Source organism: Syngnathoides biaculeatus, chromosome 18 (assembly GCF_019802595.1).
Source record: "Syngnathoides biaculeatus isolate LvHL_M chromosome 18, ASM1980259v1, whole genome shotgun sequence".
NCBI classification, from domain to species: domain Eukaryota; kingdom Metazoa; phylum Chordata; class Actinopteri; order Syngnathiformes; family Syngnathidae; genus Syngnathoides; species Syngnathoides biaculeatus.
The window spans coordinates 10,961,923-10,976,449 of record NC_084657.1 but is presented as its reverse complement, the minus strand read 5'-3'; the positions used below and the strand labels follow the sequence as shown (position 1 = coordinate 10,976,449).

General features: G+C 42.5%; 1 protein-coding gene across 1 annotated transcript; it reads right to left on the bottom strand.

Moving 5' to 3' along the window:
• Window positions 1–1,013: 1,013 nt before the first annotated feature.
• rabep1 (rabaptin, RAB GTPase binding effector protein 1) lies at window positions 1,014–13,983 on the bottom strand. Its single transcript, XM_061804038.1, has 18 exons — window positions 13,737–13,983; window positions 12,247–12,375; window positions 11,916–12,119; window positions 11,318–11,478; window positions 11,050–11,169; window positions 10,565–10,700; window positions 9,763–9,941; window positions 8,908–9,018; window positions 7,711–8,163; window positions 7,159–7,263; window positions 6,958–7,074; window positions 6,504–6,602; window positions 6,295–6,435; window positions 4,708–4,897; window positions 3,560–3,615; window positions 2,875–2,973; window positions 2,371–2,487; window positions 1,014–1,578 (listed from the first exon to the last, which is right to left on the bottom strand). Exons 1-18 carry the CDS (start codon window positions 13,780–13,782, stop codon window positions 1,477–1,479), a joined length of 2,565 nt encoding a protein of 854 aa, XP_061660022.1. The 5' UTR covers window positions 13,783–13,983; the 3' UTR covers window positions 1,014–1,476.
• Between the last annotated feature and the right edge of the window lie 544 nt (window positions 13,984–14,527).

Genomic DNA, 14,527 nt, shown 5'->3' with positions numbered 1-14,527 from the left:
CTTCATTTCACAGGCAAGCTTGGGACCAGACACTCATCCACGCCGACCTGTTGAAAATCTTGCTTGGCGTATAGATTTGTCGGTGGCACGTAACGGTTGGATTCAAATTGACGGATTTAAAAGATCCACGGCAGTGAATAAGTTTGTCAAGGAACACATGAATTTTCTTATGGGTTTTTAAATGAAAACCCATTTTGGATGGGGTTTCACATTGGACGTTCCACTGCATCGACACACACACGCACACACTTACCTGTGGACAATAATAAAACCCACATCGCATACATTTCTTCACTGAACTTCTGCATATTAAAAAAAATAAAATAAAAATGGAGACAAAGTCGCGTTGGCTTTTGGATTGGATTGATGTGCAAAAATTCTACGAATTCCTTCATCTCATGTCTTTGTTGTAGGGTGCAAAAAAATACAAGGGTTCTCAAACCTGTTGGCATTATCGGGGACACATTTTTCCCGAACCTTTCGTAATCCTAATGCCAATTAAACATAACTGCTATATGTACCCCTATATGGGGAGGAGTGGGGGGAGTTTTCAATGTTACGATAATTGAAAGAAATTACTTTTATTGTAAAGAGAATAAAGTCCTTCAAGAAAATAACGTTTAATCTTCACAAGAAAGGTTTTGACTAGATTTTGAAGTATTTTTGTTAAGATATTTTTTTTTATATTCAGAAATTCAAGTCAATGGTCAACGAAGAAAGAATATGCAGTCGTAAATCTCGTAATATTACGCATTTTATTTTGGAAAACTCACCTTCATCTCGAAAAATTGGGACTAATTTTTTTTATTCTTGCAGAGAAATAAGATTGACATGATGATGTCACAATCATAACAGAACCTTTAATTGGCCCAAAGCTAAGGTAGGTCAAGAGTAATTGGTTTATTCTATTAGTTTTATGGATTGATCGGTTATATGAGGTAGGACAATTTTTATTTGCAAATTATTACGTGTACCCCTGAGACCTAGACTTCAGTTTGAGAAACCTTGTTGTAAAAAAAAAAAAAAATAAAAGACAGAATGGGCGGGACAACCAACACGTGGGATGGAGAATTAGTGACCAATCTTTGGGTGGGGGAGGAGGGAAGCATCCAAGTTGTTACCTGGTAAGGAAAAAGTGCTTGGAGACCACAACAAACCTTTTTATAGGTGTTTAAAGCTAATTAGACTTTTTTTTCCAAATGGAATTAATACAGTTCTATCTACAGTAGGAACAAGACATCCACAGGCAAGATGGGATTTCCCCACCATAATCTATCCGTATGCACATTTGTCATGTTTTTAGTAGTGTTCTTCATCACGGTTCCACAACTGAATGGAGACGAAAAGGCCGCTGCTCCTTCCTACCTGACCTGCCTTCCCTTCTTCCGTGACGGTTATGAGGAGGACGAGGGGGACCGATAATGTTACAGGGATGGAGAAAGAAGGAAGGAGGCACTTTTCTCCACGGGCACTCTATCATGTATCCGGAAGCTGGTTGATGTCAGTCAAGTTGGTGTCGTTGAGAATAAGTCTGATTCGCTCCAAAGAGTCCGCCTGCCGTATTCGCTCCAGCTGCACCTGTCGACAAAAACACCAGTCGGCTACAGAATGGAATTTGTTTAGAAACCGCCACTGCCCTGAAATGTTGTAGAATTTAATAACTGAATTGTTGAATAGTAGAATGTGAGAGTGATGGTTGAAATATGTACATTCAAGGAAATGTGATACATAGACAAGTTCTAACGCGAAAGCCGACAAAGGTCATTTAGGAGAAAAAAAAATAGAGCCCCAGCTTTCAAATAGATTATGATTGTATTGTTGGACGTTGTATTTCCTAACTCATAAAACTAACTGAAAATAAATGTTTTATTTCAGAAACTGACAACTTCCATTTTATTGCAGAGGTCGATGACATCTTTCAAGTCAACGTGTATGTCATACGTATTTAGGTCGGCACACTTGTCCTCAAACATGTCTGCGTCTGGATTCTTCATAAACTTGTTGCTAATATAGTTGCAATTGTGCTCGAAAGTAACATGAGCGTATAATGTGATCATTCTCAACTGTATTGCTCCCCTGTGGTTAACTGCGTCTTCTGCTGAGGAGCGTATCAATGTGCCACGAATGAAGCAAATGCACGTTCAGTGTGTTTAAAAAAAAAAAAAAAATTAAAACTTCTGTAATCAAACTTGTGTGGGGCACTTGAGGCAGAAGTGGGAGTTTTTGTCCTGAATATTGTCTCTTGAAATGAGAAAATGTGAATTGCTTCCGTATTTTCAACACTTCAGCTGAAGGACATTTGTGTTCTTAAAAAAAGTAAAAAAAAAACAAAAAAAACAATGTATAGTAACTATTGGAATGAGTTGTTACCTGAAGTGTCTGCGAAAGCTTGACAAAGTCCTTCTGGACCTGCTCGCTGACGTCCAATTCTGTTTGCAAGCGCTGGGCTTTGTCTTTCTCTTCCAACACCTGACTCTCTAGCGCACTCTAGAGCACAGACATAGACGGAGTGGGAGAAATACATTGAACGAGGAATAATTACAACTATACGGACTAAATGAGAACGCACGATATACTGCCACATTTCCACTTCTAAATGATATTTCGTGACATTCTGCGACACTTAACAAGAGGGCATGATAGGCTGCCGGTTCTCCAACTCCAAACAAGAGTGCTGCGTCAGCTGACATTAATTTCATAATAAATGACAGCGCATGATATGCTGCAATGCTACTAATACTAAACGAGACTCCATTGTAGAGTTTTAAACCTTTAATAAGAAATGAGAGTGCATGATATGTTGCTAGGTCCCCGATACTAAACCAAAGTGCATTGCATGATATGGTGCTCTACATTTGCATGCACGAAAACAACCTTGGTTGCGTTGAGCTCTTTTAGCTGCTGCTCCAGACTGATCCTCAAGGACTGGATGCTTTCCAGTGTCTCCGTCTTTTGTGTTAAACTGCTCTGCAACTACACACACAAGCGTACAGTACAACAACAATGGGTAAACACATTCTTGACGTCCAGCTTCAGGTCCATGCACTACTAAACTCTTTTGCCTCACTAGAGAGACCTTTCAGAGTGCTAGTCGGACAACTAAGTCTTACTAATAATATTTTTCTCCCAATTCAAGTGTCACATTCAGCATTCTAGTTTGCAATTAAACCTCACTAGTAAACTACTGTGCTGCACCAGTAACACCAATGTGTCATGCGCTAGTAGCTTCATCAAATAAATTCCAAAATAGCTTTATGGAAAGTCATTTCGGTATTTATTGAATATCCTTGATACTCATGTTAAAGTACTTAAATATTTGATCGATACAGCCTTAGTATACACTTTGTTCTGTGGCAGAACTAAGGCGCACAAGTAGAATGTTATACTAGTAATGTTTTTTTCCATTTCTGCCTTCCTCTACTGTATAACAATTCTGCACACAAGTAGGACACGTTTGGCATAAATGTAGTGACAATATAAAATACTACAAGTTAACATCTAGTGCATCAGTAATACTATTCTACCTCTTTATGCCCAAAGCGTGATTTGATCCACAAACCTGATCCTTCTCAGCCTTCATCCGTTCCAGTTCCGTCTTCAAACTGGAGAAAGAAGCTGTTTGAGAAGAGAAAGTATGACAAGATCAGAGGAATATGAAAAGGCTTCCAAAATGAATAATGACTCATCCTGGTGTCAAAACACCGGTGTGATTAATCCGTGACTAATGCCACGAAACATATGTTTCTCACACTAAACTGTGGGGGGGACTGAAAAGAAAACAGATAAATAGTTCATTGACTCTGATGCTAATATTAAACAAGAAGCCATGTCGGGCAATGTGAGCAGCAAAGTAAAGCAGCAAATTCTGTAAAGATTACAAGAGAATGCAATTTCGGCATTCATAACTCTTAAGTGAGACTCATTACACCCTCGAAAAGAGTTAACAAGGGGATGTGGAATCAGGAGAAATAAAGGAAATCGCAGAAGGGGGGGAACCAATTTGATGAAATAGGGTTTTAAAAAAAAAAATCTGATTTATCGTACAGCCACATGGATGAGCCCTAGGTGAGACTGTGAGTCCAAAATCCATCAATAAAATGTGACACAAAATCATGACATTCGTCTTGAAACCAAACTCATTTTGAATCAAGGCGAATTAAAAAAAAAAAAATCTGATTGAAATCAGGAATTGGATTTCGATGAAAAATGACTTATAATATACTCGTGTACTTAATTGCAATATATATCAGCCCATCAGGATAAAATTATCGGCCAGTTCCGATCTGATCGATAAAAGTGGTGTAAAATCAAGATTTCGAGATTACATCCAAGCACATTAGTGCAGTGGCGCACAATCCAATCTGTGACATTTGTGGACTTACAATTTCTTCTAAATGCAAAAAAAAAAAACATAGGAAATTATGTAACGTCTATTAATTGGCCGCAGGGTTTAAAACTTCATTGACGGCACAGGACACGTTTTAATGCTTTTGACTTTTGGGTTGAATTGAGCTGGGATTGGCTCCAGCACTCCTGCGATCCTTGTGAGGATAAGGGGCTTGGAAAATGGATGACTTGTTTCACTGTCTTAGTGCAGTTAAAGGGACACACACACACACACTCGTATATGCTCAAGCGTACTACGTATACTCACACTCACACACCCACATGTAACGTTCAAAGTGTGGAAGTGCGGAGGAGTCTTACCGATCTCCTCCTTGCAGCCCTCGATCTCCATCTGCAGGGTGTCCTCCAGGTTCTCCTTGAGGCACTGCTCTGCTTGGATCTGCTCCTTGAGGAAAAGGATCTCCGCCTTGAGCTTCTCCTCCATGTGCTCTGCAGACGTCCGTAGCTCCACCGTGCTCTCTCGCAGCTGCAATACTGTCGCCTGGAGCTCCTGAGCAGACCCACAACGTATATGACGATGACTAGATCCAGCCATCCATCCATCCATTTTCTTAGCCGCTTATCCTCACGAGGGTCACGGGGGAGTGCCGGAGGCTATCCAAGCTGTCAACAGGCAGGAGGCGGGGTACACCCTGAATTGGTCGCCAGCCAATCGCGGGGCACATGGAGCCAGACCACCATTCACACCCGCAATCACACCTAGGGGTAATTTAGAGTGTCCAATTAATGTTGCACGATTTTGTAATGTGGGAGGAAACCGGAGTGCCCGGATAAAAAAACCACACAAGCATGGGGAGAACATGCAAACTCCACACAGGCGGGTCTGGGATCAAACCCGGGACCTCAGCACTGTGAAGCAAACACTTTCCAGCTGACCCACCATGCTGCCCACGATGAATATACAATAATTAATATATAAGTGTCATTTTCATTAAAAAAAAAAAAAAAAAAAGAAAAGCCCCTCTGAGAGCAAATAGTTTTGCCCCAGTTTTTAATCTCCTTTGTCCATATTTAGCTCAGACCTCCCCCGTCTCCGCTGACTGGTCGCCTCCGTGAAGAAGACCAACTTGTGAGAGCACACGTATCTGGTATGTTGACAGCAGTCTATAATACTGTAATTTATAAAAACATATAGTAATAATAAATAGAATGTTATGAATTATATACTTTGCTTCATTACAATATGGAAACGTTTGCAGCAGAGAGCTGAGTAGAATTTTGATCCTAAAAAAAAAAAGTTTGGGATTGAGGCTGTAAAATGATCTAATGTGGGAAAAGTGAAATGATGGGAATACTTTCCAAATGATTCAAATTAGTTCCCTTTTAAAGACGACTTAGAATTTTTTTTAAATTTTGAGAGGAATAAATGAGTTATAAACGTGGTCCGTTTCACACTTTCACAATGCTAAAGAGGTGAACAGTGTCAGTACTTCAGCTGGGATTTCAAAAGGATGTTTCTCAGCAGCTTGTTTAACCCCCGATGAGTTGAAAATACCATCCAAGGTACCTCCTCCACAAAAACACAGGCCCGCAATGTTGGAGGGTAAAAAAAACCTGTGTGAAGGCGTAGCGACTGTACAAAAAAAATTAACACTGATAGAGGGATTTAAAGTAATACTTTCTTATGGGCTATTAAAATACATACGCAAGTCTGACTTGAGAGTTGCACATGGTGTGTGCCACAATACGCCAAGCAGGACTGAGCTTTACTGGAAGACATTCGGTGTAATTAAGCGCAAGAAGACGAGGTGGTGACAGTCCCAAACGTGTTTTTTGGACCCCTCCACACCCATCTTGTGGGTAGGACACCCCGCTGCAATATGATTGGCTCCTGCATCGTGAGATGAATGGTCCAAATATATTACGCAGGTAATGGGGAGCACATACTTCTGCAGTGTCGGGCATGGTGAAGCCCTCTTGCTGCAGCAGTTCTGTGTGCAGACGGTGCTTCCCCTGCAGGCTCTCGTTGTCCCGCTGGAGTCGGCTCAGCTCGTCTGCAACTTGTTCCCGTGAATGAACCAGTATAGCCTTAACGCCGAAACAAAAACATTAGGAAGGCCTCCTCCTCTCGGTCTGATGCCGTGACCAATGCTCACCATCTGTGCCTGCGTGTTCCTCTTCGCTTCACCGAAGGCCTCCTGGAGCACGCCGAGCAGCGTTTCCGACTCCTGGACGCGTTGAATTAGAGCCGACACCTGCCGCGCAAAACGTAAATGAAGTTGTTACCGCGAAATATTAGATAACTATTCTCAATGTACCATTTAGCTTCAAATTCTGAAGGTTCTCAATATTTGTTCATTTTAAGTTAAACTGTGGAACCTCCAGAAGTTGAAGAGCATTTAATGAACACCGATACGAGCAGCACAACTTACATTCCAAACAAAATGTTCAAGAAAAATTTGGCTCACATTACATCAGCAGAACTTTGCGATTTCTGGAAGTGACTTGTGGAGGTTCCACTTATTTACTAATATATGCAAACATATAACAAGACACGTGTGACCTCCTTTGAGGTCAAACGTTTGTATTTCTGCAAAAAAATGAATTTACCTTAGCAGCAGTTTCCTCATTGCCCAGCTTGATGGAATCTTCCAGATTTAGCTTCTCCGCCGTGGTCTTCTCCATGTGATCATTGGCCTGACGCAACATCGCCTGCAGTTTCTTCAGCTGCGGACCAAACCGGAAAGTCAACACTGCACGAGTTCAACTGTCCGAAACGTACGAGAAATACGACAACGGGAAGGCGGGGACCTGATCTCGAGTGTCGGCCTCCTGTCCCTGGATGGCCTGTAGCTGCTTCTCGTAATTGGAGCACATGTCACAGCGGCGACCCAGCTTCCTGCCCGCGTTCTTCACCTGAGGTCGGGAACAAGCCCGTGAGAAATGCTCCCAACTCTCACTCAGCTCGGGCGTCGATGGAAAAACGCAGCAACAGCGTGTGGAGTCAATATCACAATCAAAGTGCTACAATTGTTAGCCTTTGCATAGAACTCTGAATATTAGCGGCGCACTGATGAGCTGTGTGACGAGTGTCACCTCATCAGATTATCACTACAGCACAGATAAAATTTTTCATGACACGCAAAAGATAAAGAATATATGAATGAGTACAGTGATGTTGCATGTAGTGATGCAGGAGGGGATTATAATAACTGCTCCTTAACAGTTATATCCCCGTCTGTCTTATGGTGCCCCCAGGTGGCTAACGCCACAAGGAACAATCAATTGCTGAGGTATGAAACCCATTTCTCAAGACACAATTAAAAAAAATGTTTTTCCACTGTTCTGTCCCTATTACTATACCTCCTGTTGCAGCAGGTTCCATTCGCTGTCACTAACCAGTCGGTAGCCCGCTGGGGGTAAGTAAGCGGTGTCGGGAGCTTGCGAGATGCTGGACAGCAGCGACGCCGTCTCCTCCTGCTCAGGCGTCATGGCTTTAATGGCCTTCTCCTGGTCTTTGGTGAGCAGGAAGTGGCTGGCCGTCAGCTTGATTGAGTTGACGGACCACGCCTCCCCCAAGCTGGCGTCCGCCGCGCCACAGTCGGCCCCCACCAGGGGCCCAAAGTCCGACTCGTCCAAGTAGCCGGCCGACTTGGCCTTGTGGTTCAAGCCCTGCTGGACGGACAGAGAGGAGCCCAGGCTGTCCGTGGACTGGACCCTCCGCAGGTTCTCCTTGTAGGGGTCCGACGAGCCGCCCGTCACCACGTCGGTGTCCAGGGAGTGTATGGAGCCGTGGGCGCTGTGGTTGGTCGGCGGCTGGGGAGGAAAAAGACTAATATTAGGACAAAAGAAACCTTCAATAATACATAATAATCCCAAAATTATCCGTGAGAATACGATCACATTTTTTTGTAATATTACAAGAAAAGTCTTATACTATTCCGGCTAACATTAGGACAAATTATTGTAACTTCACAATTTAAATCAGAACAAAACAAAACAAAATTCAAATATTACAACTTCGTAACATTGTGATAAAGTCACAATATTGTAACTTTTTCTAGTACCACTAAAAATGTGAGTGTTAAATGCTATTTACATCCATTTTCTTAGCCGCTTATCCTCACGAGAGTCGCGGGAGTGCCGGAGCCTATCCCAGCCGTCAACGGGCAGGAGGTGGGGTACACCCTGAACAGGTCGCCAGCCAATCGCAGGGCACATGGAGACAAACAGCCGCACTCACAATCACACCTAGGGGCAATTTAGAGTGTCCAATTAATGTTGTTTTTGGGATGTGGGAGGAAACCGGAGCGCCCGGCGGAAACCCACGCAGGTAAGGGGAGAACATGCAAACTCCACACAGGCAGGGCCAGGATCGAACCCGGGTCCTCAGAACTGTGAGGCCAACAATTTACCGGCTGATCCACTGTGCCGCCTAAAAATGTATGAGCGATCAGAGATAATGAACGACACGCCGCCTGTTTGACGACGACACGACTCCGAGGCAAAATTGAATGACGTCAATCTGGTGTCCAATCCCCCTAAACGCGTCCGCCGTACCTCCTCGATGCTCAGCCCCAGGAAAATGTCTTCCAAGGGCTCAGTGTTGTCTGCGCTGTCTTCCTCGTGCAGATCCTTCACTTGACTCAACCTCTCCTTCTCGTCCTCCTCCTGGAAGCCAAAAGTAATATTTGAGGTAAGCGCAAAATTACACAGGAATGATGCTCAGTATTTACTGTGTCATAAAATAATTTTAAAAAGCTATTAATAGAATAAAGTCAGGATATAACAACATTCTGCTGGTACAAGGTGGTGCTGTTACAAGAATAAAGTTGCAACATTATATAAAAACAAAAATTGCTTGCATGAGTGGAGACTGTGCTAAAATCCATCCCCAAGGGCCAATCTTCAAATTTGGTACATTTATGCTTCTTACATGTTCCAACTAAGACATTCTAAAACGTTCCAGGCATCCGTTTTCTGAGCCGCTTATCCTCACAAGGGTTGCTTGAGTTGCTTGAGCCTATTCCAGCTGCCATCGTGCAGGAGGCGGGGTGCGCCCTGAACTGGTCGCCAGCAGACTGGTGGGCAATGCGTCATGTTCATTTATCAATTTCTCATTAGTCATTTATTTCACACAGTTTTTTGAATGTTAATCTTATCAGTGTTCCTGTGTGGGTTTTCTCCGGGCACTCCGGTTTCCTCCCACATTCCAAAAACATGCACCATTAATTGGCCACTCTAAATTGCCCCTAGGTGTGATTGTGAGTGCTTCGGTTTGTCTCGATGTGCCCTGCGATTGGCTGGCAACCAGGTAAGAGTGTACCCCGCCTCCTGCCCAAAGAGAAGTGGGATAGGCTCCGGCACTCCCTTGTGAGGACAAGCGGCTCAGAAAATGGATGGATGGGTGTTCACCTGGTCTTTCTTCTTCATCTCCTCCACCTGCCGCAGCTGCTCGGAGGAGAGCACACTCTCGATCCTCTGCATGTCCCTCATGAGGAGGCGCTGAGACTCCAGGAATTGGTCGTTGGCTCGCTGCCACGTGTGCTTCAGCTGGTTGTGCTGCTGCCGCTCCAGCTCCAGTTTGTGACAGACTGGATGCAACCAAAGTTTGTTTAAAAAAACAAAAACAAAACAAAACAACAACAAAAAAGGAAGGAGACTATGGTTCAAGTCTCAAATTATTCCATACCAATAGTATGACCTTTTAACTAATATTTCAACTTTATTTTTGCAGTGTGTGTGTTACCTTTGTAAAATCACTTTTTTTCTTGTAAAATTAACTTGTTTGTAATACTACAAGTTATTCTTGTCGCATTAGAAATGTATTCTTGTACAATTGTGACCTTATTCTTTTCTCATAATATTTTGTGTTCTTTCTTGTACTATTAACAACTTCATTCGTGCAAAATTAAGATTTTTGTTATATTACGACTAATTTATTGGGAATATTATGACTTCAATATTGTAATATTACAACTTTTTTTGAAGGGTGAAGGTTTCTTGTACGATGTTCTTATATGTTACTACCTTATAGCTTTCCTGGTGATATTCTACCTTACAACTTATGACATTAAACCTTTTTACTCGAGTATTCGTACTTTTTTCCACAAACTGAATTATTTTAAATGAAAGGGTCTGGTTGCTTTATGCGATTTGAATAACTGAATAAAACACCTACCATATCAATGATTTTTTTTACTTGATGAGTAAGTACCTTCGTGAAGCTCCCTGCGTAGTTTCTCAGCATCCTCCTGAAGGACGGATTTCTGCGTGTTGAGCACGGCAACGTACATTTCCAAGTCGGTGCGACACGACTTCTCGGCCTCCAGAACATGATTGAGCTCCTTCACCTGTCAGAGGACCTGATTTTATTCTGGTTTTGTATCGATTCATTTATTACAGGATTGATAAAAAAGTAGTCATCAGTCCAAAGTCATTTTTTCCCTGGAAATATTTCTATTGGATTCGTGTAAAATGTTGGGACTTTTCGTCCCCTTGTAGTTCAATTTTATTATTGCAAAATTGACTTTTCCCCGCGACACGATAACTTTATTTAGTTAAATAAAAGCATTTCTATGTCCCAATGATGGTAGCCTTACTACTTTTTGTTGTAATATGACAACATGTTAGTTGAATTCCATGTTGAATAAAGTTACTTTTCTAATGTTTTAAAAAATGTTTTTGACTGTCAAAAGCTACCTTGGATGCCTCAAGTTCTTTGACCCTGTCCTCGGCCACGGACAGTTTGGCTTTGAGCGAGGAAATCTCCTGCTCCATGGGCATCACCACCGAACGGAGCTTCTCCGCATCCTCCTGAGCCTTTGAATCAAGAATTTATAAAGTAACGAATTTCGTTTGATCTGTGTGTCACATTTTTGCAGTTTTTGTGGTCCTCAAGTGCAGCCACTGACAGCTATGTATGCGAAATATGCATTTTAACAAGCAAGGCTGGCAGCACGCAACGCACCTTTTTCATATCGTCCTCCAGGTTTTGCTCCTCTTGGCCTTCGGTGAGACGCCGCCGGAGGTCTCCCACCTCCCTCTCCATGGCCTCACGGTACTGCCCCCACTGGGCTCGCTCCTGCTCCAGACGCTGGTGGAACTGGACCTCGTACTCGCGAACCGTTTCTGAGGCAGGACGCGACGTACGTAGTACAAAACAAGCATGTAAGGGAACATCCGTCCATCTATTTTCTTAGCTGCTTATCCTCACGAGGGTCGCGGGAGTGCTGGAGCCCATCCCAGCTGTCAACAGTTGCCAGCCAATCACAGGGCACATGGAGACAGACAACAACTGCACTCACAATCACACCTAGGGGCAATTCAGAGTGTCCAATTAATGTTGCATGTTTTTGGGATGTGGTAGGAAACCCACACAGGCACGGGGAGAACATGCAAACCCCACACAGGCGGGTCCGGGATTGAACCCGAGACCTCAGAATTGTGAGGCCAACACTTTCCATCTGATCCACTGTTTTATGTCAGTTTTAATGTTATGTGAACATTTACATGATTCTGTATTCTCTTGGGAATAAAGTGTTATTACAAGTTTATTCAAGACGTACCTTTCATGATGGCCTGCAGCGAGGCCACCTCCTCCTGCCATTGGCCACGGACCTGGTCGATGGCCTCCTGCTTGGTGTTCTCCGACACGGTGGCCACCGCTTTAATGGTCTCGATCTCGGAGCGGGCCTGGGCCAGTTGGAGCTGGACAGAGCTCAGCTCCGCCTGAGACGATTCCAGTGCTGACGACTGCCTCTTCAGATCCTCTGGATTAAAGGGAGATGGGTGGAAAATGGAAGGGGGGTGGGGGGGGGGGGACATACCGGTAAGTCAAGCTTTAGATGTAGATTTTAGATTTAGATTTTTTTTCAGATTTAGATATAGCCCTCTTACCCTCTTTGGCCAAATAGAGGTCTTTGAATTTGGCTCGCTTCTGGTTGAACTCAGCCTCCAACTGCTGCTTGATTTTGCCGAACTCGGCCCTCTCCCGCTCCAGAGCCTCCACCCGCTGCTGGAGCGCATCTGAAAACGCAAAACAAAACGTCGAGATCTGACGCAATCTCAGAAGAAGGAACCATCCACATTAAATTTTGAGTCAGTGTTGTTTTTAGAGAACAATGACGGAAAAAAAAAAATGGAAAAATGGTGGCTTTAAAAAGGCTTTAAGACAGCTATGGGCACAACCATTTACTGTTTGAGGCTTTGACATTACGTCAGAATGCGTGAAAATATTTATTGTGAACTTTTGGGAGTTTGGGGAATGTGATAAATAGATCACTAGAAGTCAAAAATGAGAGGAAAACTGTATTGTGAAATTGAAATTGGTTAAACCAGTCAAGAAATGTGAAAGGAAGATGTTATTAGGTAATAAAGTTTGTCATTGGAAACTTTGAAGTTGAAATGGCTTCCACCGGTTGAATTATTTGTAAAATATGTCGAGATGAGTTAAATTTGAATTTTGGAATATATCACCTCTTTTTATGATAGGCCTGGAAGTGTTATTTTAATAGCGCATTTCACATATAACGCAATGTGCTTTACAAAATTAAAAACATTTTTTAAAAACGGAAAAAGACAAAACAAAGTACAGAAAATGAAGGTATATTTTAAAAATAATTAAAAACAAGGAAGCTAAATTTGTTTTAAAAAATACAACGGAAGAAAGATAATTTCAGAATGGTAAATCCTCTAAAATGCTTGTAAAAATGAAATGCTCTAAAATGCTCATTGTAAAAATGAGGGGAAAAGGTAGATTTTTAAATTAATTAGGTAAATATTATGAAATTGAAATGGTTTGAAAGAAGGCAGTAAATATGTCAAAAGACTCCATTTGGAATTTTGTGAAAATATCGGGACCATGACCAATAATTCTCAAAATGAATGAGTTCAATATTTTTCAATTAAATTTGAATAAAATGGAGATTTTGGTGATGTGATAACTAGCGGAATTATATTAACACTATTTATATTCGGTGCATAAGGACATTCCCGTTTATGTGTGTAACAATACTGATAATAATTAGCTATAATTAGACGTTTATGCCCTTTACGCTACATATAAGACACTTATTAGCAAGTTAGCACAACACGCTCCGTTTAGCCACCTTAGCCAATAAAAAATAATGCAGACGAACGAGTAATGCAGGGCTGTCACTTGTTTTTTTTTTTTTTTTTTTTTTGTAACAGTTAACTTCAATATATAGCAACGACATGACATCTTCTTTGTGTGTGTGCGTGTCACGTAGCCGCTAACAAGCTAATGTTGTCAAAAAAAAAAGATGCCGAGGCCGCTAACTCATCTTCAGGGTGAGGGTTGGAGCTTCGGCCAGCGTTCCAACACAAAAGCGCCATAAAACGAGACAAAAGCACAGATGTAATGTTACCGTCATGCTGGGACGACGGTGGGGGTCCGGCGGCCTGTTCGGCCATGGTTTCGTCGGGTGGGGGGGACCTGACGATGGGGAGTGGGATCCGAGCTAGGAGTGTTCCAAAAAACTGGCTAACAACATGACAGCTAATTGTCAAGATTGCGGTGCGAAAAAACAAAACAAAAAAAGCACCTCCGGTTGAGGCTTCAAAGTAAATATGTATACAGCGCCTTTAGCCGTATTGTGTGCATTAAATGAAGGTACAGTAAATACATAGTACTTCAAAATAATAATAATAAATATTTTTTTACTTCCTGAAGCCCTCTTTTTTGGCTAATTGGGGCGTTTAAGCAAACTATTTCGAGAGTTCCTGCTTTTCCTTTCAAAATACAGTTCACATGCGAGCCCCGTAGGCAAACCATCACTTTTCAAATGAGAGCCTTGTTAGCAAAACCATCACTTTATGAATTAATCTGGAATAATGATAATAATAAATAATAGTTTGTTGTGTGCAAGCAGGGTGGAGGAGCTTCAGAGCATTGGTCTCGCAGTTCTGAGGACCAGGGTTCAAATCCCGGCCCAGCCAGGGTGTAGTCTGCATGTTCTCCTCGCCCCTGTGTGGGTTTTCTCCGGGCACTTGGGCTTCCTCCCACATCCCAAAAACATGCAACATTAATTGGACACTAAATTGCCCATAGGTGTGATTGTGAGTGCGATTGGTTGCTCGTTTCTATGTGCCCTGCGATTGGCTGGCGACCAGTACCAGAGGTGTACCCTGCCTCTTGCCCGACGACCCCTGGGATTGG